The following is a 19,857-nucleotide window of genomic DNA, read 5'->3' as shown; positions in this document are numbered from 1 at the left end:
AGTAAATATTTATTTCAGAACCCTTTTAATCAGTCACCTATGTCCTTTTACATGAAATATCCTGTTATTAAAGCTATAAAATATTTTTCATAGAGCTCGAAGCATGTGTTAAAGGTGGGTAAGTGTTATTCCTATTTCACAGGTAGGTATACTGAGGCACAGAGATTAATAGCCACATTCTTAAAATATGGCCTTTAATTTTAGATACCTCAGTTTTTTAGTGGATAGCTTTAGACATATTGACTAAGCTTGTCTGACTTCAATACCTAAAGTTAGGCTCCTAAATCCATATTTCAGTGCTTAAATCAGTGGCCTGATTGTCAGAAGTGTCCAGCACCCAGCAGAACAAATGACATCTTTGGGCCAGATCCTCAGTTGTGACAAGATACAAGCAGTGCAGCTGAGAGGGGAGAGGAAACAAAGGTGGTTTAAAGTCTCCTTTTGCTGCTCCCCAGCCCTACAGCCAGCCCTTAGTGTAACTTAGAGCAACACCCAGGTTGCTTTAATTTATGTGCCTTTGCTTGTGACCTGAAGAGGACATTCCAGCAGCCAAGGGTCAATGGCGTGCACAAGTAACCTGTCCACACAGCCTTCCTTCTCTGGCTGCAAGGGTGGATGGCATAAAGCCTCTCTGGTGGCTCTGTTATTCCCAGGGAATTTCTGATGCTGGGGGAATAATGAGGGGGCCAGATGCACCAAGTTTCCAGTTGTTGTCTGTCACTCAGATGGTGCAAAGCAACTAGAGTGGGACCAAGGATTTGGCCCCTCAATAGCTGTCTGTATCAGATAAGTATGCTTATCTGTAAAATGGGAATAATACTCACTGCTCTGAATTGCTGTCAGATTACTGGATGAATAGTGCTATACACAAGTGCAAAGTATTGTTGTTTGGGGCACTATGTTATACATCAGATAGTGCCAGTTGCCAAATCTACGTTGACTCAAAGTGAAATGTGGTTGATCTGAAGAAACTAACCAGCTCACATATTTGGTAAATAGGAGGGTAAAGCAGCATGTGTGTCACATTTAACATACTTTTTCAGAATGGAAATATGTCCCCAGTTGTGTTTAGCCTTCTACCTGCTGCTGCTTTTTCAGAAACATTGCATGCAAACTGAATTATGCCCCTGTCAGAAATGCACTCATCACTCAGGGCTGTTTGATTTAGAAACAGTTTCTTTGACTCATCCATCCCCTGCAAGGACATTTTACGTAGATATGAAATGTCTCTCTCTAATCTGTCATACTGGAAGCTCACCCATCATGGCAGAATCTAAGGGCTTTTATATGAAGAGTCAGCGCACTTTCCATTTTACATAAGCACCAAATGGAAGAAGTTGGGTAACTGAAGAGCTCTGGGTATTGGTGATGGGATATGAAACCCTTTGGCTTTACTTCAGTGATATGAATCCAGAACTGGATGGCACCAACAAAAATGTAACTGTCAGATGGTGGTTAGTGACCCTACAAGAAGTAAGTTGTTAGGACAACTGAGAAACCTCAGTGTTGCTCCCATGTGATGTCAGTCATATGAGATGGGGCCATTGGCCTTGAGAACTAATCCCCAGAGTGACCAGAAGGAGTCACCAGCTCAGCAGTGAGTGGTGCATCCAGTGACAGGCCCCAAATGATGAAGTCTCTAGGAAGCGACCTACCGCGAGAGAATATCAATTGATTAGGTATAGTTCCAATAGAACATACTTGTTCCTAAATTACTGAGGCATAAAACAGAAATTTCTTTTTAAAATGTGATTAGAATTTGAGTTGCAGGAATAAGACTCCTCCTCCTAAGATTAAGGCGGGCTGCCTAAAAAAGAATAGGATGTAATAGTGTTATATAGTTTCTTTATGGTTATATAGTGTTTCTTTATGGGCCAGAGTTCTCATAACTACCTTTAAATTCAGCAGAATCTATTTGGTCTTCTCAGTGAGAATATGCAAAACCTTTCAGGCTTCTTGGCTGGCTTTGGGAAGGGGTTTATAGGAGAAAGAAGCTGGATGAAACTTTTGGAACTTGCTTTTGTGAAAACGGTATGACAAAACTCAGTGTCAAATTTGTGGTTATTACCCAACAGTTTATTTTTCAGTTTCATAAGAGTTTGTAGATTTCTTGAAAAGATTGCTGTCAGCTTGCAAATTTTTGTTGCTTGAGAAACTGACTCTCAGACTTTTTGTAAAGAGATTACCTATATTTCAGTGGCTGATGAATTTGCTACCTGTGGGGAATTTGGTTTGAAGGAGGGTATTTGATTTCCTATTTTTGCCAGGGCTGTCTTAAAAATTGTTTGTATTTATTTGTAGTGTGGCAGCACGTAGGAGCCCCAGTCGTGAATCAGGACCCCATTGTGCTAGGGGCCATACAAATAGAACAAGAATAGCCCCTGCCCAAAGAGCATACAGTCTAACGGCTGTGGTCCCTTGATTTATGTGCAAAGAAAAGATGCATAATCTAGTTCTGCATTTGCAATTTTTCCAAATGTAATGCCAAAGAGATTGCTGTGTCGGTCTTTCCCATCAGTAGCTTTTCAGCATCATAGAGTTGAAGATAAAGCTAACATCTGAGTCTCTCTAAAAAGAAACAAACAAAATATCTATTAAATTCTAAGTACATTTGAGAGATTTCCAGTATACCTGGCTTTTCTTCTACATTTTTTTTTCTTTTTGTATCATTTGTAGTTACTGCCAAGGCTGAGCTCAGCACCACAGCTGCAGGATCTGATAAATAGATAGAATCAATAATGCACTTTTCTAAATTAGATTCAGAGGGAATTAGATGTAGAGGAAGAGGGATCACTACTACACACACTAATGGCTGAGCCAGGCTGAATTTAAATACAACTTCCATAACTCAAGGAGAGAAAGTTTGTTGACAGTCACAAACCTTAATCTGTCAGGAATCGTGCATTAATTAATGATAAAGTGAGAGAAGAGCTTCTATTGCCTGAGGAGGATTCAGTGTTGGGACAAGAAAATATATACATGTATTAGGCCAGATGCTCAGCTGATGTAAATCTGTGTTGTTCTATTGAAGTCATAGAGCTATGCCAATTTATCCCACCACAGCGGCTGTTAAATTAGGTTCTAGATTCTCTAAATTTTAACAGTTGCGTTACATAAACACATGTTAATATATCAGAGGTCTTTTTTTTTTAGTCCTAAATGGGCAGCACTACTAATAGCCTGGACCTTGAGGATTTTTGACATTCAGCTGAAACATGCTGAGCAGAGGTCTTCCTTTACGACCAGATGGCCACATCCAACATGGTCATCTTGTCCTATACAAACCATGCCTGACTATAGCTTCGTGACTGAAAAGCCATTGGTAACTTCACTTTCTAGAGTTAGCTTATATTGGAGAGTGTCTTTTTGTTCCACCTGCTGTCCACAGTGCCTTAGGCCCTGGTAATTCTATCAACCTGCTCCTGCAGAAGCATTCACATTGAACCATTCCACTGAGGATGATTGGACCTCCACATCCCTCTGTGTTGGCTCCAAGGTCCTCAGCACTATTCCCTGAAAGGGGGGTTGCAGTGCAGGGATGCTCAAGGCCATTTTTACACCTTTGATTCTTCTCCCTGTGTTGATGTGGCTTGTGTGCTCTGTCCATTGGATCATTCACATTTAAACATTTTGCTCCTTTCTGAAATGTGGCAAATAGTAAAACAGAAACCCAAGAACTGCCACTGGTTAAAGCAGCACAGACAATAAGAAAAAGCCTTTAGCTGGTCATGAGCTGGATTTTTGAGCAGAGTGTTAGGTGCCAGAGAGCTGGAGCAATTCTTGATCAGGAAAAACACTGTGCTGAGCTATGGATACAATCGTCCCCAGTGTCTTTTGTTTGCTCCCTATGGTGAAATGATTACACATTTGACTAAAATATGTCACTGCAGTTAGCAATAGAAAATGTTTATTAGATCATTGCATCTATTCCCCTGCCTTAGCTAAAGAATTTATCAGATATTAACCTGATACCTAACATGATCTTAGCTAGCATCTAAGAGCTGTGTGACAAGCTCAAGCTCAAATTTTGGCATTTTTTTCATTATGTAGGGGAGGTAGCTTGGTTGATAATCAGACAGTTGAGCATCCAGATCTATAAAAGAGGAAAGTAGAAACAAAAGAGACTTTAGCCTGGCAAAGGTATGCATGCACGTTCCATGTGTCACTCAGGTTACTAGGATATTATTATCCTTATTTAGCATCATGCATGTGTATTGTGCTTTACAAGCAATAATAAAATAACAAGGGCCTGTGTTCTGCTAGTTACACTGTGACGTTGCACCCCATAATGCTTTATGGGAATATGCTTGGGTAGAACATTCCAGTTACGTCATACAAGCTATGTCATACAAGGTAAAACAGATTTATTTGGGGTTTGGACCCCACTGGGAATTGAGCATCTGGGTGCTGGAGACAGAAACACTTCTTAAACTGTTTTCAGTTAAGCCTGCAGCTTTTGGGGGACATAATTCAGACTTGGATCTGTGCTTGCAGCAGGCTAGTGTGCCTGGCTCAAGCAAGGCAAGTTTCTGGAGTCCCAAGCTGGCAGGGAAAACGGGTTAGAAGTAGTCTCAGCACATCAGTTCCTAAGAGGTTTCTGTGATCACATACCCATCACATACACACCTACCCACAATGAAATCAATTTGGATGCACAGGTATAGCTTAGGGCAGAATTTGTCCCCAGTTCCCTCCCTAGAGAAGCTTAGAAAGTAGTAGAAAGGAAATTACGAGAATTGGGTAAGACCACAAACAATATTCAGTAAATATTCATTTAAATCTCTCAGAAAACTGATAAAACAAGCTACGGACAAGAATTATTTGCAGCAAATATGTGATAGATTCATTTTGATTAATGAATACAGCTGAAAACATTTCAATTTGCTCAATAGAAATACATGGCCAGAGGTGACATTTGTCCAATTACTTAAGAATTAATCATCAAGCGCTAGCAATTCCATCTTTCCCTTTCTAGTCAAGTGCTTTATTAGAATCCATATCCACATGAGTAAATTAGTATTTTGGGGGATGTCAGTTGATAAGAGACCTTTTTAAAGGCTACAAAGATACTTTTCTCCTGCTTCTACATCAATTATTGCACTACTTATTGTAGATGCAAGTGAGGTCAAGACTTTTCTTCTTTTCCATACTATATTCAAGGCCAAGTGCTGACATAAACCATTCCAAAAATATGTGCTGTCTAGTCAAGGAGTCACCTGGGAATGTCACAGAGTGACAAGTCTTTGAATAGCAATGTCAAAGCTGAAACATAGGAGATTTCGTGTAAAAGCAAAAAATGGCCAGTGATACCTAGGGCCATAGAGGCTGGGACTCTCAACATCTAAGGATGTTAAGAGTCCAGCTAATATCAGTGAGAGATGGGGATGTAATTCCCAGAGGCTCCTCTGAAAATCTTAAATTGTGTCCACACTACCCCAAATTCAACCTAGCAATGTCTATTTCAGCACTAATCCCCTCGTCAGGGAGAAGTACAGAAATCGATTTTAAGTGCCCTTTAAGTCGACAAAAATGGCTTTGTCTTGTGGACGGATGCAGGCTTAAATCAATCTAAGGCTGCTAAATTCGACATAAACTCATAGTGTAGACCAGGGTTTTGTCGTAATGCCCTTGTCTACAAGTATGACTCCTCTTGGTATTAGCATATGGGTCTTAAGCATTCCAAATGAATCTGCGCTATTGATTTACATAACACAAAAACATTTATAATGCCATCTTTCTCCATCCCATTCCTTATGCATACTAGCATCTTATTTGATACTTTGACTACAGCTGCACATTGAGCTAACACCGTCGTTGAGCTGTCTACAGTGATGTCCAGGTCCCTGAGCTGACACTGTGAATTGAAAAGGTGTATGTTTTAACTCTGAATGTTTGTTATCCATATAAATGGCCAATCCTTTTTTTGAATTTTGCTAAGTTATTGGCCTCAACGACATCTACTTCAATTTTTTTTCCAATGTGCATTGCTTTTCATATGTTAACATTGATTGCCGTCATATTGCGCATTGTATAAAACTCCCTTATACATACCTAGAAAGACAGACAGGATGGACCCAGACATTTTAAAAATATTTAAATAATCATCTCCCCAGCCCTTGGTTATACAATTGTTTTTTTTATCAGCAGATGATGGGTCACATCTGCTAGTGAACATTTTAGCTGTTTAAAGTCCATCCATAATATGAACCTCTCAAGTTAAAAGTAGAGATGGGCCCAAACCAAAATACCTCAAAATTTGAGGAACTTCTCATTCTGACCAATTCAGGCCAAGTCCATTTCTGTTTAAAACATCCTGACATGACCTCAGTAATCCACATAGCATATTATTCTCTTGCTGATGCAGTGAAACTTCTCCATTAAAGTCAGTGAGGATTTATGTGCAAACACGGAAGGGAGAATACTCTCAAGATTTGTTTTGATATTAAGGCATCTCTTAATAACAACCAAGCCACTCCTGTTTGGTTATCTTGACCTGTTCACATCCCTGAATATTAGTTTACTTATCTGTGCCTTGTAACTTCATATTTCCAATATGCAATCAGCTCATGCTCGCAGTACACAGTGTTCTGAATTCACTGATTGAACCACAGATAAATACAAAATGGATCGGATTAAAGCAGAACATGAATGTTTTATAAAAGGCTTTGGAGAAAAATGATAGAGGTGTAAACAACAAATTGTATGTTACAATTCATAACTAGAATGGCAGAAAAGCTTACATATAATTACACATACTGTAATGGCCAGGTGCTGCCTTGGTGCATTGTATTCCAGGACTGCGTTTCATAGTATACATTGTAGCATGTCCAAAAATCAATGGAAAGGGTAATGGTTATAGTAAAGATGGGTTAAAGGGTGGGTTAAAATAATGAGCCTAAAGATTAATGGCAAATGTAATAAGCCCATCAAAAGGGGTTCTGATGATTTCAACCCCCCAGACCAAAGTTCAACAGTCTATTAGATTGCAAAATTCTCAGCATTAACGGTTCTTTCCTGCTTCTCTCTCTCCCTTTAATTTATATGGTGACTGGACATAAAAAGCTTTTTTAGCAAGCTAAACCCAGGTTTTGAATTTTACAATGGCTCTTTTTAAAACAATTAATGCTGAAGGGGACACAAGAAACTAGGAAGGAACACAATCCCAGTTTATGTGAAAATGCTTTTCCTTTTAAATATTATGAAACCTTAATCTGTGCTCTTTAGAGCAGAGGTAATGGAATTACGTAAAGGATTTGAGAAATATCTGTTAAAGTAACTAATACTTTCCATTATGCAAGCTAAAGCTCTACCTCCCTATATACCTAATACGGGGAAGGTAAAGGAAAGAAATAGATATAAGAAAGATTTAATTTTTTTCATTCAAATTTAAAAGGCAAATATACAGAGTTATTTAAGAAACATACTCAGGCCCCATTAATCCATGCTTGGATGTCTGACATGTTAAATTGGTAACTGGTCTTACAGAATAAGTTTATTGCATTTGTATAAGTATGACCATGTCTTTCACTTGTGCTGCTGAAGGTCCCAGGTTTGATCTTCACTGATGTTAAGTATATATGTATCTGTCCAGCACCAGTTCATTACAACTGCTCCCTCTGATGTGTCAGACTACAAATGATACTTACATAAGATCCAGCTGTAATGAAGTATCTGAGGGGTAGCCGTGTTAGTCTGTATCCAAAAGAAAACAACAACGAGGAGTCTGGTGGCACCTTAAAGACTAAGGGTATGTCTACACTATGAAATTAGGTCGATTTTATAGAAGTCAGTCTTTAGAAAGGGATTTTATACAGTTGATTGTGTATGTCCCCACTAAGCGCATTAAGTCGGCGGAATGTGTCCTCAATACCACGGCTAGCATCAACTCGTGGAGCAGTGCACTGTGGGCAGCTATCCCATAGTCCTCACAGTCTCTGCTGCCCATTGGAATTCTGGGTTAAGCTCCCAATGCCCGATGGGGCAAAAACATTGTCGTGGGTGGTTTTGGGTACATGTCATCAGTCACCCCTCCCTTCCTCCCTCCCTCCATGAAAGCAGTGGCAGACAATCATTTTGCACCTTTTTTTCTGGGTTACCCATGCAGACGCCATAGCATGGCAAGCATGGAGCCTGCTCAGCTCACCACTGGTGAGCATAGTAAACACCTAGCGCATTATCCTGTAGTATGTGCAGAACCTAGCTAGGAGCCGCCAGCATGAGGACGATTGTGAGGAAGACATGGACACAGATGTTCCTGAAAGCACAGGACGTTGCAATTGGGACATCATGGTGGCAGTGGGGCAGGTTTATACAGTGAAACACCGATTCTGGGCCCGGCAAACAAGCACAGACTGACGGGACCACATAGTGTTGCAGGTATGGGATGATTCGCAGTGGCTGTGGAAATTTTGCATGCATAAGGCCACTTTCCTGGAACTTTGTGAGTTGCTTTCCCCCACCCTGAAGCACAGGAATATCAAGATGAGACCTGCTCTGACTGTTGAGAAGTGAGTGGCGATAGCCCTGTGGAAGCTTGCAACATCAGACAGCTACCGGTCAGTCAGGAATCAATTTGGAGTGGCCAAATCTACTGTGGGGGCTGCTGTGATCCAAGTAGCCAAGACAATCACTAATCTTCTGCTAGCAAGGGTAATGACTCTGGGAAATGTGCAGGTCATACTGGATGGCTTTGCTGTGGTGGGGCAATAGACGGAATGCATATCCCTATCTTGGCACTGGACCATCTTGCCAACCAGTACATAAACCTCAAGAAGTACTTCTCAATGGTGCTGCAAGCAATGGTGAATCACAAGGGACGTTTCACCAACATCAACGTGGGATGGTCGGGAAAGGTGCATGATGTTCACATCTTTAGGAACCCTGGGCTGTTTGAAGCTGCAAGAAGGGATTTACTTCCCAGACCAGAAAATTACTGTTGGAGATGTTGAAATGCCAATAGTTCTCCTTGGAGACCCAGCTTATCCCTTGCTCCCATGGCTTATGAAGCCATACACAGGCAGCCTGGACAGTAAGGAGCAGTTGAACTATAGGCTAGGCAAATGCAGAATGGTGATAGAATGTGCTTTTGGATGTTTAAAAGCTCGCTGGTGCTGTTTGCTGACTAGGTTAGACCTCAGTGCAACCAATATTCCCATTGTTATTGCTACTTGCTGTGTGCTCCATAATATCTGTGAGAGTAAGGGGGAGATGTTTATGGTGGGGTGGGAGGTTGAGGCAAATCGCCTGGTGGCCAATTTTGAGCAGCCAGACACTAGGGCTATTAAAGGAGCACAGCTAGACATGCTGTGCATAAGAAAGGCTTTGAAAACCAGTTTCATGACTGCCCAGGCTACAGTGTGACAGTTGTGTGTGCTCCTTGATGCAAACTCACCCCCTCTGTTGATTTTAATTCCCTGTAAGCCAACCATTCTCTCCCCTTCAATCACAACTGGCAAAGGAAATAAAATCGCTATTGTTTTGAAACCATGCATTTTTTTTTAATTAAAAAAAAAGTGAGATAACTGATACGGTAGCCCAGGTGGGCTGGGGGAGGAGGGAAGGACAAGGCCACATTGCTAATTGTAGCCACACTACAAATCAAAACTCGTTGAATGATGGCCTTCTGTTGCTTGGGCCATTCTCTGGAGTGGAGTGGCTGGGTGTCCGAAGCCTCCCCCATCCCCTGTTCTTGGGCATCTGGGTGAGGAGGATATGGAACTTGAGGAGGAGGAGGGCAGGTGGTTATACAGTGGATGCAGTGGTGGTCTGTGCTCTTGTTGCCTTTCCTGCAGCTCCACCAGATGCCTGAGCATGTCTGTTTGCTCCCCCATTAACCTCAGCATCGCCTCCTGCCTCTGCGCATCATGCTCACTGAATGCTTTCCTGGCCTCTGTCACTGTATGCCTCCATGCATTCAGCTGTGCCCTATCAGTGCGGGAGGACTTCATGAGCTCGGAAAACATGTCATCTCTAGTGCGCTTTTTTCGCCTTCTAATCTGCGATAACCTCTGGGACGGAGATGATAGGGGAAGCGTAGAAACATTTGCACCTGCAGGGGGATAAAAAGGGAGAATAGAATTTAAGAAGATATATTTCTGAGAACAAAAGGGAGACTCTTTCACAGTGAATCAAGCAATTCACAGCAGACAGCACATGTGCTTTAGGTACAAGGTCACATTTTGCCTTTTATATTGAGTGCCTGCCATTATGGTGACACATCACACACAGCTGGGCAACAGAATTTTGTTTCCAGGCAGTCATGGTAAGCCAAAGGGTATGTGGGGTTGGCTTCTTCCGTCTTCATACCATGCGGCAATGGTTTCAAACTGCAGTGCCCTTCTTTCCCGTAGCAAGCAATGCCGGCTGGGTTTGCTGTTTAAAAGGAGGAGCTGCTGTTTTTGGGTGGATGTGCAGCACACCCCTCTTCCCACCCCATCGTGTGGCTATTGTCTGAGATGATCCCTTTTAGCCAAGTGCAAACAGCCCAGCATGAACGGGGTCCTTTTACTGTTCCCTTACAAAAATTCCCCTATTTGAACCAGGTGACCATGAATTATATCACTCTCCTGAGGCTAACACAGAAAGATATAGACTGAATGTTGTTTGAATGCGAACAAAACCCAGGACCATTCACTGCCATGCTTTGTGCTGCAATGATTCCAGGCTACTTTCTACTGGCTTAGCGTGGTAAAGTGTCCTACCATGGAAGACAAAATAAGGCAGCCCTCCACAGAAACCTTCTGCAAAGGCTTTCAGAGTACCACCAGGAGAGCTTCATGGAGATGTCCCTGGAGGATTTCCGCTCCATCCCCAGACATGTTAACAGACTTTTCCAGTAGCTGTAGTGGCCACAAATGCATCCCAATTCTTCAGGGAAAATCAAACATTAAACACAATTGCTTTAAAACCCTGTAGTGTAGTTACAAATGTGCACTCACCAGAAGTGCCTTCTCCGGCTTCAGGGTCCAGGAACCCGCCTTGGGAGGGTATTGGCTTCAAGATGATGAAAAGGTCCTGGTGGCTAGGGAGAATGGATTTCTCCGCTTGCCTGCTGCGCATTCTCCTACTCCTCCTCCTCTTCCTCATCCACAAAGTCCTCCTCCCTGTTGCGAGACTCTTGCCTTGCAGATGTCCACAGACAGTGGGGGGTAATGGTAGGGTCCTCCCCTAGAATGCCATGCAGCTGATCAAAGAAGTGGCATGTATGAGGCTCTGACCTGAAGCGACTGTTTGTCTCCTTTGTCTTTTGGTAGGCTTGCCTGAGCTCCTTAACTTTCACGCAGCACTGCTGTGTGTCCCTGTTGTAGCCTCTCTCCACCATGCTGTGCTATTTTTGGCGTATATATCAGCATTTCTTCTTTTTGATCAGAGTTCGGCCAGCACAGATTATTTTTCCCCATACAACAATCAGATCCAGTGTCTCCCATTTGATCCATGCTGGAGCTTGTTTGCGATTCTGGGACTGCATGGTCACCTGTACAGCTAAGCTCACCATGCTGACCAAACAGGAAATGAAATTCAAAATTCCCAGGGCTTTTCCTGTGTACCTGGCTAGTGCATTGAAGTTGAAAGCGCTGTCCAGAGCGATCACATTGGAGCACTCTGGGATAGCTCCCAGAGGCCAATACCGTTGAATTGCATCTGCACTACCCCAAATTCAACCTTTCAAGGTCGATTTTAGCACTACTCCCCTCGCCGGAGAGGAATACAGCAGTTGATTTTAAGAGCCCTTTAGGTCGACAGAATGGGGTTGGATGTGTAGAGACATTGCTTATAAAATCGACCTAAGCTCGTAGTATAGACCAGGGCTAACAGATTATTTGGGCATAAACTTTCTTGGGTAAAAAACCCACTTCTTCAGGTGCAGTCAACTTCATATAAAGTGGGAACCATCATTTACCTCAGAATGCCAGTTGTGTGCCTGCAGTGTTTTCCTTTGAAGGCCGCTGGGATTGCTTAAACTCATTGCTGTAGGAATGCATAGTGATTCGGTATTGGCAGGAGAGCAACATCAACAGAATGATTGTTACCATTAAAATAATGTCACTGAGTTTTTAAAAATGACAATAAGATTTCTTCCCTAATGTTACTAATTTTTATTTGCCATTTGTCATGACTCACGTCATTCTGTCTTTCTCCATATTTGGTTTCACTCCATTGTATAGAAGCACTGAGCTGGGAGTTGTAGAGTGATTTAGGAAGGTAGGGCTGCTGCTGGCATTGTATTTTCTGTTTGGCTTAGGAAAAAAGGGTATGAAAACCAGATACATCAGATAATTAATTGCTCCTAAAGAAATAGGGTACTATGGAAGTGTGGTATGCAGGGACGGCTCTAGCTTTTTTGCCGCCTCAAGCACGGCAGGCAGGTGGCCTTTGGCGACTTGCCTGCGGGAGGTCCACCAGTCTCGCGGCTTTGGCGTACCCGCCACCGAATTGCCGCCAAATCCGCAGGACCGGCGGACCTCCTGCAGGCAAGCCGCCTAAGGCTACCTGACTGCCGCCCTTGCAGGGACCGGCAGGCCACTCCTCCAAGGCTTGCCACCCCAGGCACGCGCTTGGAGCGCTGGTGCCTGGAGCCGCCGCCGCTGGTAATACCAGTTGTATATTTGGCCCATAACTGTACAATACCACAGTCCTTTTTGGACCACATGGATTCTACAAAAATCTGTGCAAGTTCATAACAAAGAAGTGGGCTGTAATTCAAGTTTACCAATCCAGAGTGTCCCTTTTTATAAGATATTTGATTTCCAAAATGTACTGTTTATTTTCTTGTAAAACTTATATAGTTAGTTCAATATGATGCAGTTGCAAAACAGGCTAATATCATTCTGGGATGTATTAACAAGAGTGTTGTATATAAGACACGGGAGGTAATTGTCCAACTCCACCTGGCATTTGGCACTCAGTTTGAGTCCAATTCTGGGCATAATGCTTTAGAAAAGATGTGGACAAATTAGAGTCCAGAGAAAAGCAATGAAAAATGATAAAAAGGTTTAGAAAACCTGAGCTATGAGAAAAAGTTTTAAAAAAAATGTGTTTAGTCTTGAGAAAAGAAGATTGAGGGGGGGATGTGATAACTAGGGTCCTACCAAATTCACTGTCGATTTTGGTCAATTTCATGGTCATAGGATTTTAAAGATTGTAAATGTCATGATTTCAGCTATTTAAATCTGAAATTTCAGTGTTGTAATTGTAGGGGTCCTGACCCAAAAAGGAGTTGTGGGAGGTTTACAAGATTATTGTAGGGGGGTTGCGGTACTGCTACCCTTCCTTCAGAGCAGGGCTCCCAGCCAGCAGCTGCTGCTTTCCAGCTGCTCAGCTCTGAAGGCAGCGCTGCTGCCAGCAGCTGCGCAGAAGTAAGGATGGCATGGTATGGTATTGCCACCCTTACTTCTGTGCTGCTGCTGGTGGGGCGTCGCCTTCGGAGCTGAGTGCCTGGCAACCAGCCACTGCTCTCCAGCCATCAGCCACCATTCTCCAGCCACCCAGCTCTGCAGTGCAGTGCAGAAGTAAGGGTGGCAATATTGCACACACACACCCCAAATAACCTTGCAACCCTCCTGCAACTCCGTTTTGGGCCAGGACTCCCAATTTGAGAAATGCTGGTCTCTTCCATGAAATCTGTGTAATATAGGGTAAAAGCACACAAAAGACTAGATTTCACAGAGGGAGACCAGACTTCATGGCTGGTGATGCGTTTTTCATGGCCATGAGTTGGTAGGCCCTACTGATGACATTTTTCACATATATTAAAGGAGAACTGTGATCAATTGTACTCCATGTTGACTAAAAGTAAGACAAGAAGTAATGGTCTTAATCTGCAGCAAGGGAGATTTACACTAAATATTAGAAAAAACTTTCAAAGTATAAGGGTAGTTAAGCTCTGGAAACAGCTTTGTAGGGAGGTTGAGGAATCCCCATCATTAGAGGTTTTCAAGAACAGGTTGTACAAACCTGTCACGGATGGTCTAGGGTTACTTGGTCCTGCCTCAGTGCTGAGGCTGGACTCAATGATTTATTGAGTTTCCTTCCAGCCCTACACTTTTATGATTCTGTTTCTTTTTTGAATAAAAAGGGTGGCATGGATTCATATTTTTCCTTGTAGACTTTCTGTTCAATTCATTTGCTGCCCTGAACTTAGAGGCAATACAATGTATTTTTTAAATGATACAGCCCATCTTGGTCACTTTCATTTTCCACTTACAAAGATATGTAAATATATTCATGTGGTTTGTTTGAAAATATATACTCAGCAATATATATACACTAAAATGCCTGAGTTGGCAAACTTCGAAGTTCTTTGATCAGAGATACCAAAGCCATACCTACATTAAAGAGCTTGTAGCTGCACAGCTGTACTGATGCAGCTGTGCCATTGTAAGATCGCTCATGTAGCCACTCTATGCCAATGGGAGAGAGCTCTCCCGTCAATTTAATAAAACCACCACAACGAGCGGCAGTAGCTACACTGGCGAGAGATGCTCTCCCACTGACATAGCGCTGTGCACATTACCACTTATGCCAGCAAAACTATGTCACTCAGGGGGCTGGGTTTTGTTGTTTTTTTTTCACACCTATGAGTGACGTAAGTTTTGCTGACATAAGTGGTAGTGTAGACCTAAGACATAAGTGGTAGTGTAGCACTGAATTACCTTAAGATAAGGTCATTCATTTGACTGTGGCCCACGCACTGAGCAGCACTATTTCAAAGTCAAAGTCAGTTTTTAAATTACCCCCTACAAAAAGCCATACTTCTGTGAGTGACATTGACTCTTAAGTCAACAATGACCAGCTGACACATGGTGGTAGGCCTGGGAGTGATATTATAGAAGTGTTCTAGTATCTGCTACAGTGTCCAGTTTTTGTTATACAGTAAAAGCTTTATAATCCAGCGTGTTGGGGAGATGGGGATGGGGGAGGTGGCAGCTTGTTAAAAATTCCAGTTTACTAAGCGTTATACTTACCAATGGAATACCAATTTTCAAAGAATTAGAATACAATAAAATAAATAAAGTATAAAATAGTATACAGGTACTCACCAATCCAGTAGTAATACTGCACTGCAGAGTGGCTGGCTTCTTGAAGCACTTAGGTGTATACAGGTAAAGTTTTCTATACAGTAGGGTTATCTTATGACAGTACATATTACTATGGGCAGCGCACGGCATACACCGAGATCACTAAAAATGCACTTAACATTAAAACTATACTGAATGTAATTTAATCTTTCTTTGAATCAGAAGACACTTCAGGATCTTCCTGTGCCTCAGGGTCGACATTATCAATATCAATTATCATAGTAGATGTGGAAGGTGTAGGAGACTGGGCTGAATCTGTAATGACCATATGACCAGGAATGCTGGAACAATTTTTATAGTGGTAGTGCTGAGAGCCATTGAATCAAATGTTAAGCCCTGTATAAAATGGAAACCACTTCAAGCCAGGGGGGTGCTGCAGTTTAGCACCTATGCCTATGACACACCCTGGAAGCGGCTTTTTTAATAAATCCCTGATGATAAGCTTGCTTACTTGTCTTCTGCCTCTTTTGCATAAAAGTAGAGTGCAGAATGTGCAATTGCATAACCTCCTGGACAGTATACTAGTCCCAGTTACTAGACTGAAGATTTATATTGGGAGATATTAGAAATGCTGGTTAATAGAGTTTTCTGGTTGATAAAGTGCTGGATAACACAGCTTTTACTGATCTAGATTTTTTAAAACTAAACAATTTGCATGCAATCTTTACAATTCCCTATTATTTTAGTTAATTCATCCAGGGCGAAATTTTCCTTGCCTGATTCACACAAGTAGCTCCATTGATTTCAATGGGACAACTTTCATGAGTAAGGTAAGCAGGATTTGGCATCCAGATCAGTGTATCTGTGTGGCTGTTTACCTGACCTGCCCCCATCCTATTCTTCACACCAGCCTATTTTACCTCCCAGGCTGCAGTTTGCAGGGGGGAGTCTGGAGGCTGCACTATGTGACTGCTGTGCTTGTGGCTTTCGTGAAGTCCCAGGTTCTAAAAATAAACCTATGTGTTTTATGCAGGAAAACCCCTTCAAGGAGAGGATTGTGGAGGCCTTCTCAGAGGATGGAGACGGGAACCTCAGCTTCAATGACTTTGTGGACATGTTCTCTGTGCTCAGTGAAATGGCTCCTAGAGAGCTCAAAGCAATTTATGCCTTTAAGATCTATGGTAATGTCTGGGGATCCTGTAGATAAATGGCTCCATTAATTCAGATTAACTGTCTACCTAGGAGAGATGTTCACTATCAGTTGTGTGCTTAGCCAAAAAGCAAAATGGCTTAATTTTGCAAGGTACTGAGCATCATCGTCATCATTTGCTGAGCCAATCAACAAACATGCACTTAACTTTAAAATCCCCAGAACTACTTGTATTCTTGAAGTTAAGCACATGTAGGATAAAACCCTAGAAGAGATGTTTTGGTATTAGAGATGACTTTAGTGTAATTCAGGGATCTTCCCTGCTAGATATACTGTATTATTTAGTCCACTGAAATGTCAAAAGATCTTGTGGTATGTCATTATGATAACAGCAAAGATGGTAAATAAGATTGTTTCAGACTTCCAATATCAATTAAATTCTAGAAACCGGAAGACCATCGGAGAGCCTGATGTTTACACAAAGATAGTATATGAATTTTTCTCTTGCTTTTTTCTTCTGGCCTGTTTAGATTATCTTTGCACATCTGATGATTATCTGTACAAGTCCACAGCTGATCATTATGATGCTCATAGGCAATTCTCATTTTGTTTCTAATTTTAGACACATGGAAGAATGCTAAATGAAGCACTAATGGTTCTGAAAACATGACTCAAATCTTTTTATATTAGCACTTAGGCAACATTTTTGTAGAAAATATTCTTGTTGTTGCATCTTTGCACAACAATTTCCTGGAAGAAATCCGCTTCATGTGCTTTCCAGGAAGTTTGCAAAGCAGTAATAACAAAGCTCAGGCAACAAACTGCTAATTTCTATAATAATCAGAAGGTTGAAAGTTCTTTATTAGCTAGAGATTAGTGGCTATATCCTGGGGTCCAGCCAAAAAGCATTGAGCACAAGTGAAAAAAGGTAGATGCATGAGTGGACAAGACAGCATATCTCCACTCCCCACTGTCAGTACAAAATTACCGCCTCAGCTTGCCCTCTCTTTGAAATAGATCACACCTTTCCAAGTTTAAAGCAAGGTCTCCCCTCCTGGAATCTCACGTACTAAAAAGGTCTCCCTGCCTCTTTCCAGCTTCCGCCCCCTCCTCCGAGTGATGCCGGGAGCCAGCAGGGCAGGGCAGAGCAGAGCAGGGTGGGCTGGGGCCAGGTCACTCACTGCTGTTGGCGATAGGCCCCCCGCTTATCCCCCAGGCTGCCCTGGACCCTGCATCCCACTGAAGCGCAGGACCCCTCAAAGCACGGTAAGCCCAAACATCGGTGAAGCTGGGCCCACGTTCCTAAATATTGATGAAGCAAGGGCACCATGGGCCCATATAACTCATCCCCTATGCCTGCGTAGGGTTTCCTTAGTGAGAGCAGAGAGAGGCAACCACTTGGCTATAGCCCATCATAGAAAAGCAAGCAGGAACTAAACCTGCTACGTGTACATTTTCTTGCCAGATAACCTACTAAATCTTGAAGCATACAAGGCTGCAAATCTAACAGTTCCATCAGGCTTGGAATATTGCTACTCAGTGGACAACTGGGTTCTGAGTTCATGTGACCATGGAAGTGCTACATGGAGATTTATTGGCAACTTATTAGCTGTTTGTTTGTATTTTAGATGGAGCAGTACAATAATTTACTATTTCCCCCATCATTTCTGTGGTTGGTATCTCAAAACATCAGTGTTAGCAGAAACCCAGACTGAATGGTAACACTAAAAATAGTACTCTGCAGATAGAGTGCTTTGTTTTCAAAGTACTTTCTAAACCTTAATTGATCCTCCCAAGTATTTGTTATACGGATGGGGAAGCAGACTGCTGTGTTCTTGATAAGGCCTTGATTCTGTGAGTTACTCCATGCCATGATCTCCTCTGGAAGTTCACATATTGCAGGATCAGTCTACAAGTATGGATGTGAGTACGCTGCCTGATAATGGTTGACCCACAGAGAATATAAGCTCTACTAAACAGATATATATATACACGCTGTCACTTGCCACAGAAACTGGGTCAGGTGTCTTTGGGAGAATCCAGATGTTGACCAAGAGCTTTGGATTTGAATTAGATGGAAATGCTCCATATTTGGTCAAGTACAGCATCTTCTGAATGCTGGCCTAGTGCTTGCTTGTACCGTACAGAATCAAGTCCTGTTGAAATAAATGGGAGTTACCTGTTGTGAGAGAAATTGGCCCCAAGTTTGCTGGGGTTGAAGACATACATAAACACTTGTTTAAACTGTTTTCTTTTGTACACATTTTGTTAGAGTAAATTAATCTGGAGAGAGGTATTGACAATCTTCTTTTCTTTCTTCCTTTTCTTGTTTAGATTTTAACACAGATAACTTCATTTGTAAATCTGACCTTGAAAAAACCCTCAACAAGCTGACACGGGAAGAGCTAACAGCAGAAGAAATCACTCTAGTTTGTGAGAAGGTGATAGAAGAAGCTGATATGGATGGTGATGGGAAACTAGCATTTGCAGACTTTGAAAATATGATTTCCAAAGCACCAGACTTTCTCAGGTATAAGAATTGCCTTAAAAACTATCAAATGTTGACATGCTGGAGTAACATTTGACAGGCTCTAAGGCTGAGTTACAGTTTATCCTCTTTTGAGGACAGAAAAGCAGCAATGCTTAGGGTTTTTTATTTACATGTCTGCCCTGGTGTTCAGCCAAGGTCTCTGCACTTTCTCCAGGATCAATGCCTTGCCTATACTTGCCTTTTTATATTATTATTCATTATTATTATTATTTATTATTATTCTGGAAAATCTCCTAAAGTATAGTGTAAGCGGAAAGACACCCCTGGGCTCAGATCCTCAGTGGTATTTAGAAACCTAACTCCTATTAATTTCAATGAGAGTTAGATGCACAAATACCTTTGGAGGATCTGAACCCAAGTCCTTCAGCTGCAAACTAGGGAATGACCTCCACCCAGAAATCCCTTACTTTACTGACTATTTGAAGACCAAGAACTCAATGAGTTTTGATTATCTTTGCATTTGATTTTCTTAGATATTTTATTAGATGTTTTGATCTTTTAAAAGCTCAAATGATACTGTCCTCAGGCAGGTCCACTGACAGCAGTTCCAGGCCCCAGAACAGTCAATGGGCCCCCATGCACGCACAAGCCACGTCTGCGCAGATGCCGTCCGCCTGACATTTGGGTGGTGCTGCGCCTACACTGCTGGTGCCCAGCGAGCTCTTCCAGCACAACCAGGGCTTCCATATGCTGCTCGGTAGGGTTGCCAACTGTCTAATCGCGCAAACCCAAAGACTTTTGCCCCTCCCCTGTCCTGTCCCTTTTCCGAGGCCCCACCACTGCTCTCTCCATCCCCCCTCTCTCTGTCACTCACTTTCCCCCACCCTCACTCACTTTCACCAGACTGAGGCAGAAGGTTGGGGTGCGGGAGGGAGTACAGGGTGCAGGCTCTGGGAGGGAGTTTGGGGCAGGAGGGGGGTGAGGGGTGTGGGCTCTGGGAGGGAGTTTGGGAACTGGTTGCAGGCTCTAGCTTGGGCGGGGTGTGTGCGTGCAGAAGTTGCCATTGTTGTCAGGGATGGCTGTACCACCTCACAAGGCAGCTGCATGAGGGGAACCCATGCCAGATTTTAAGCAGCTGAGCCCTGTAGCCCTCTCTTTCCTTTCTCAGACCTCTTCTTGTATATTTAGACTGGCCTCCT

The 19,857-nt window shown here is 42.5% G+C and overlaps 1 protein-coding gene across 1 annotated transcript in view; it reads left to right on the top strand.

The window, feature by feature from the left end:
• The window catches only part of CIB2 (calcium and integrin binding family member 2), a 111,232-nt gene that overhangs the window by 70,574 nt on the left and 20,801 nt on the right, over positions 1–19,857 (top strand). The window contains exons 4-5 of the mRNA XM_030578135.1: positions 16,051–16,198; positions 18,502–18,697. Coding sequence (XP_030433995.1) covers positions 16,051–16,198; positions 18,502–18,697 — 344 coding nt within the window. The remainder of the gene's footprint in view (positions 1–16,050; positions 16,199–18,501; positions 18,698–19,857) is intronic.

This window comes from Gopherus evgoodei, chromosome 10, assembly GCF_007399415.2.
Source record: "Gopherus evgoodei ecotype Sinaloan lineage chromosome 10, rGopEvg1_v1.p, whole genome shotgun sequence".
NCBI classification, from domain to species: domain Eukaryota; kingdom Metazoa; phylum Chordata; order Testudines; family Testudinidae; genus Gopherus; species Gopherus evgoodei.
This window is presented reverse-complemented; position numbering and strand designations above follow the sequence as displayed.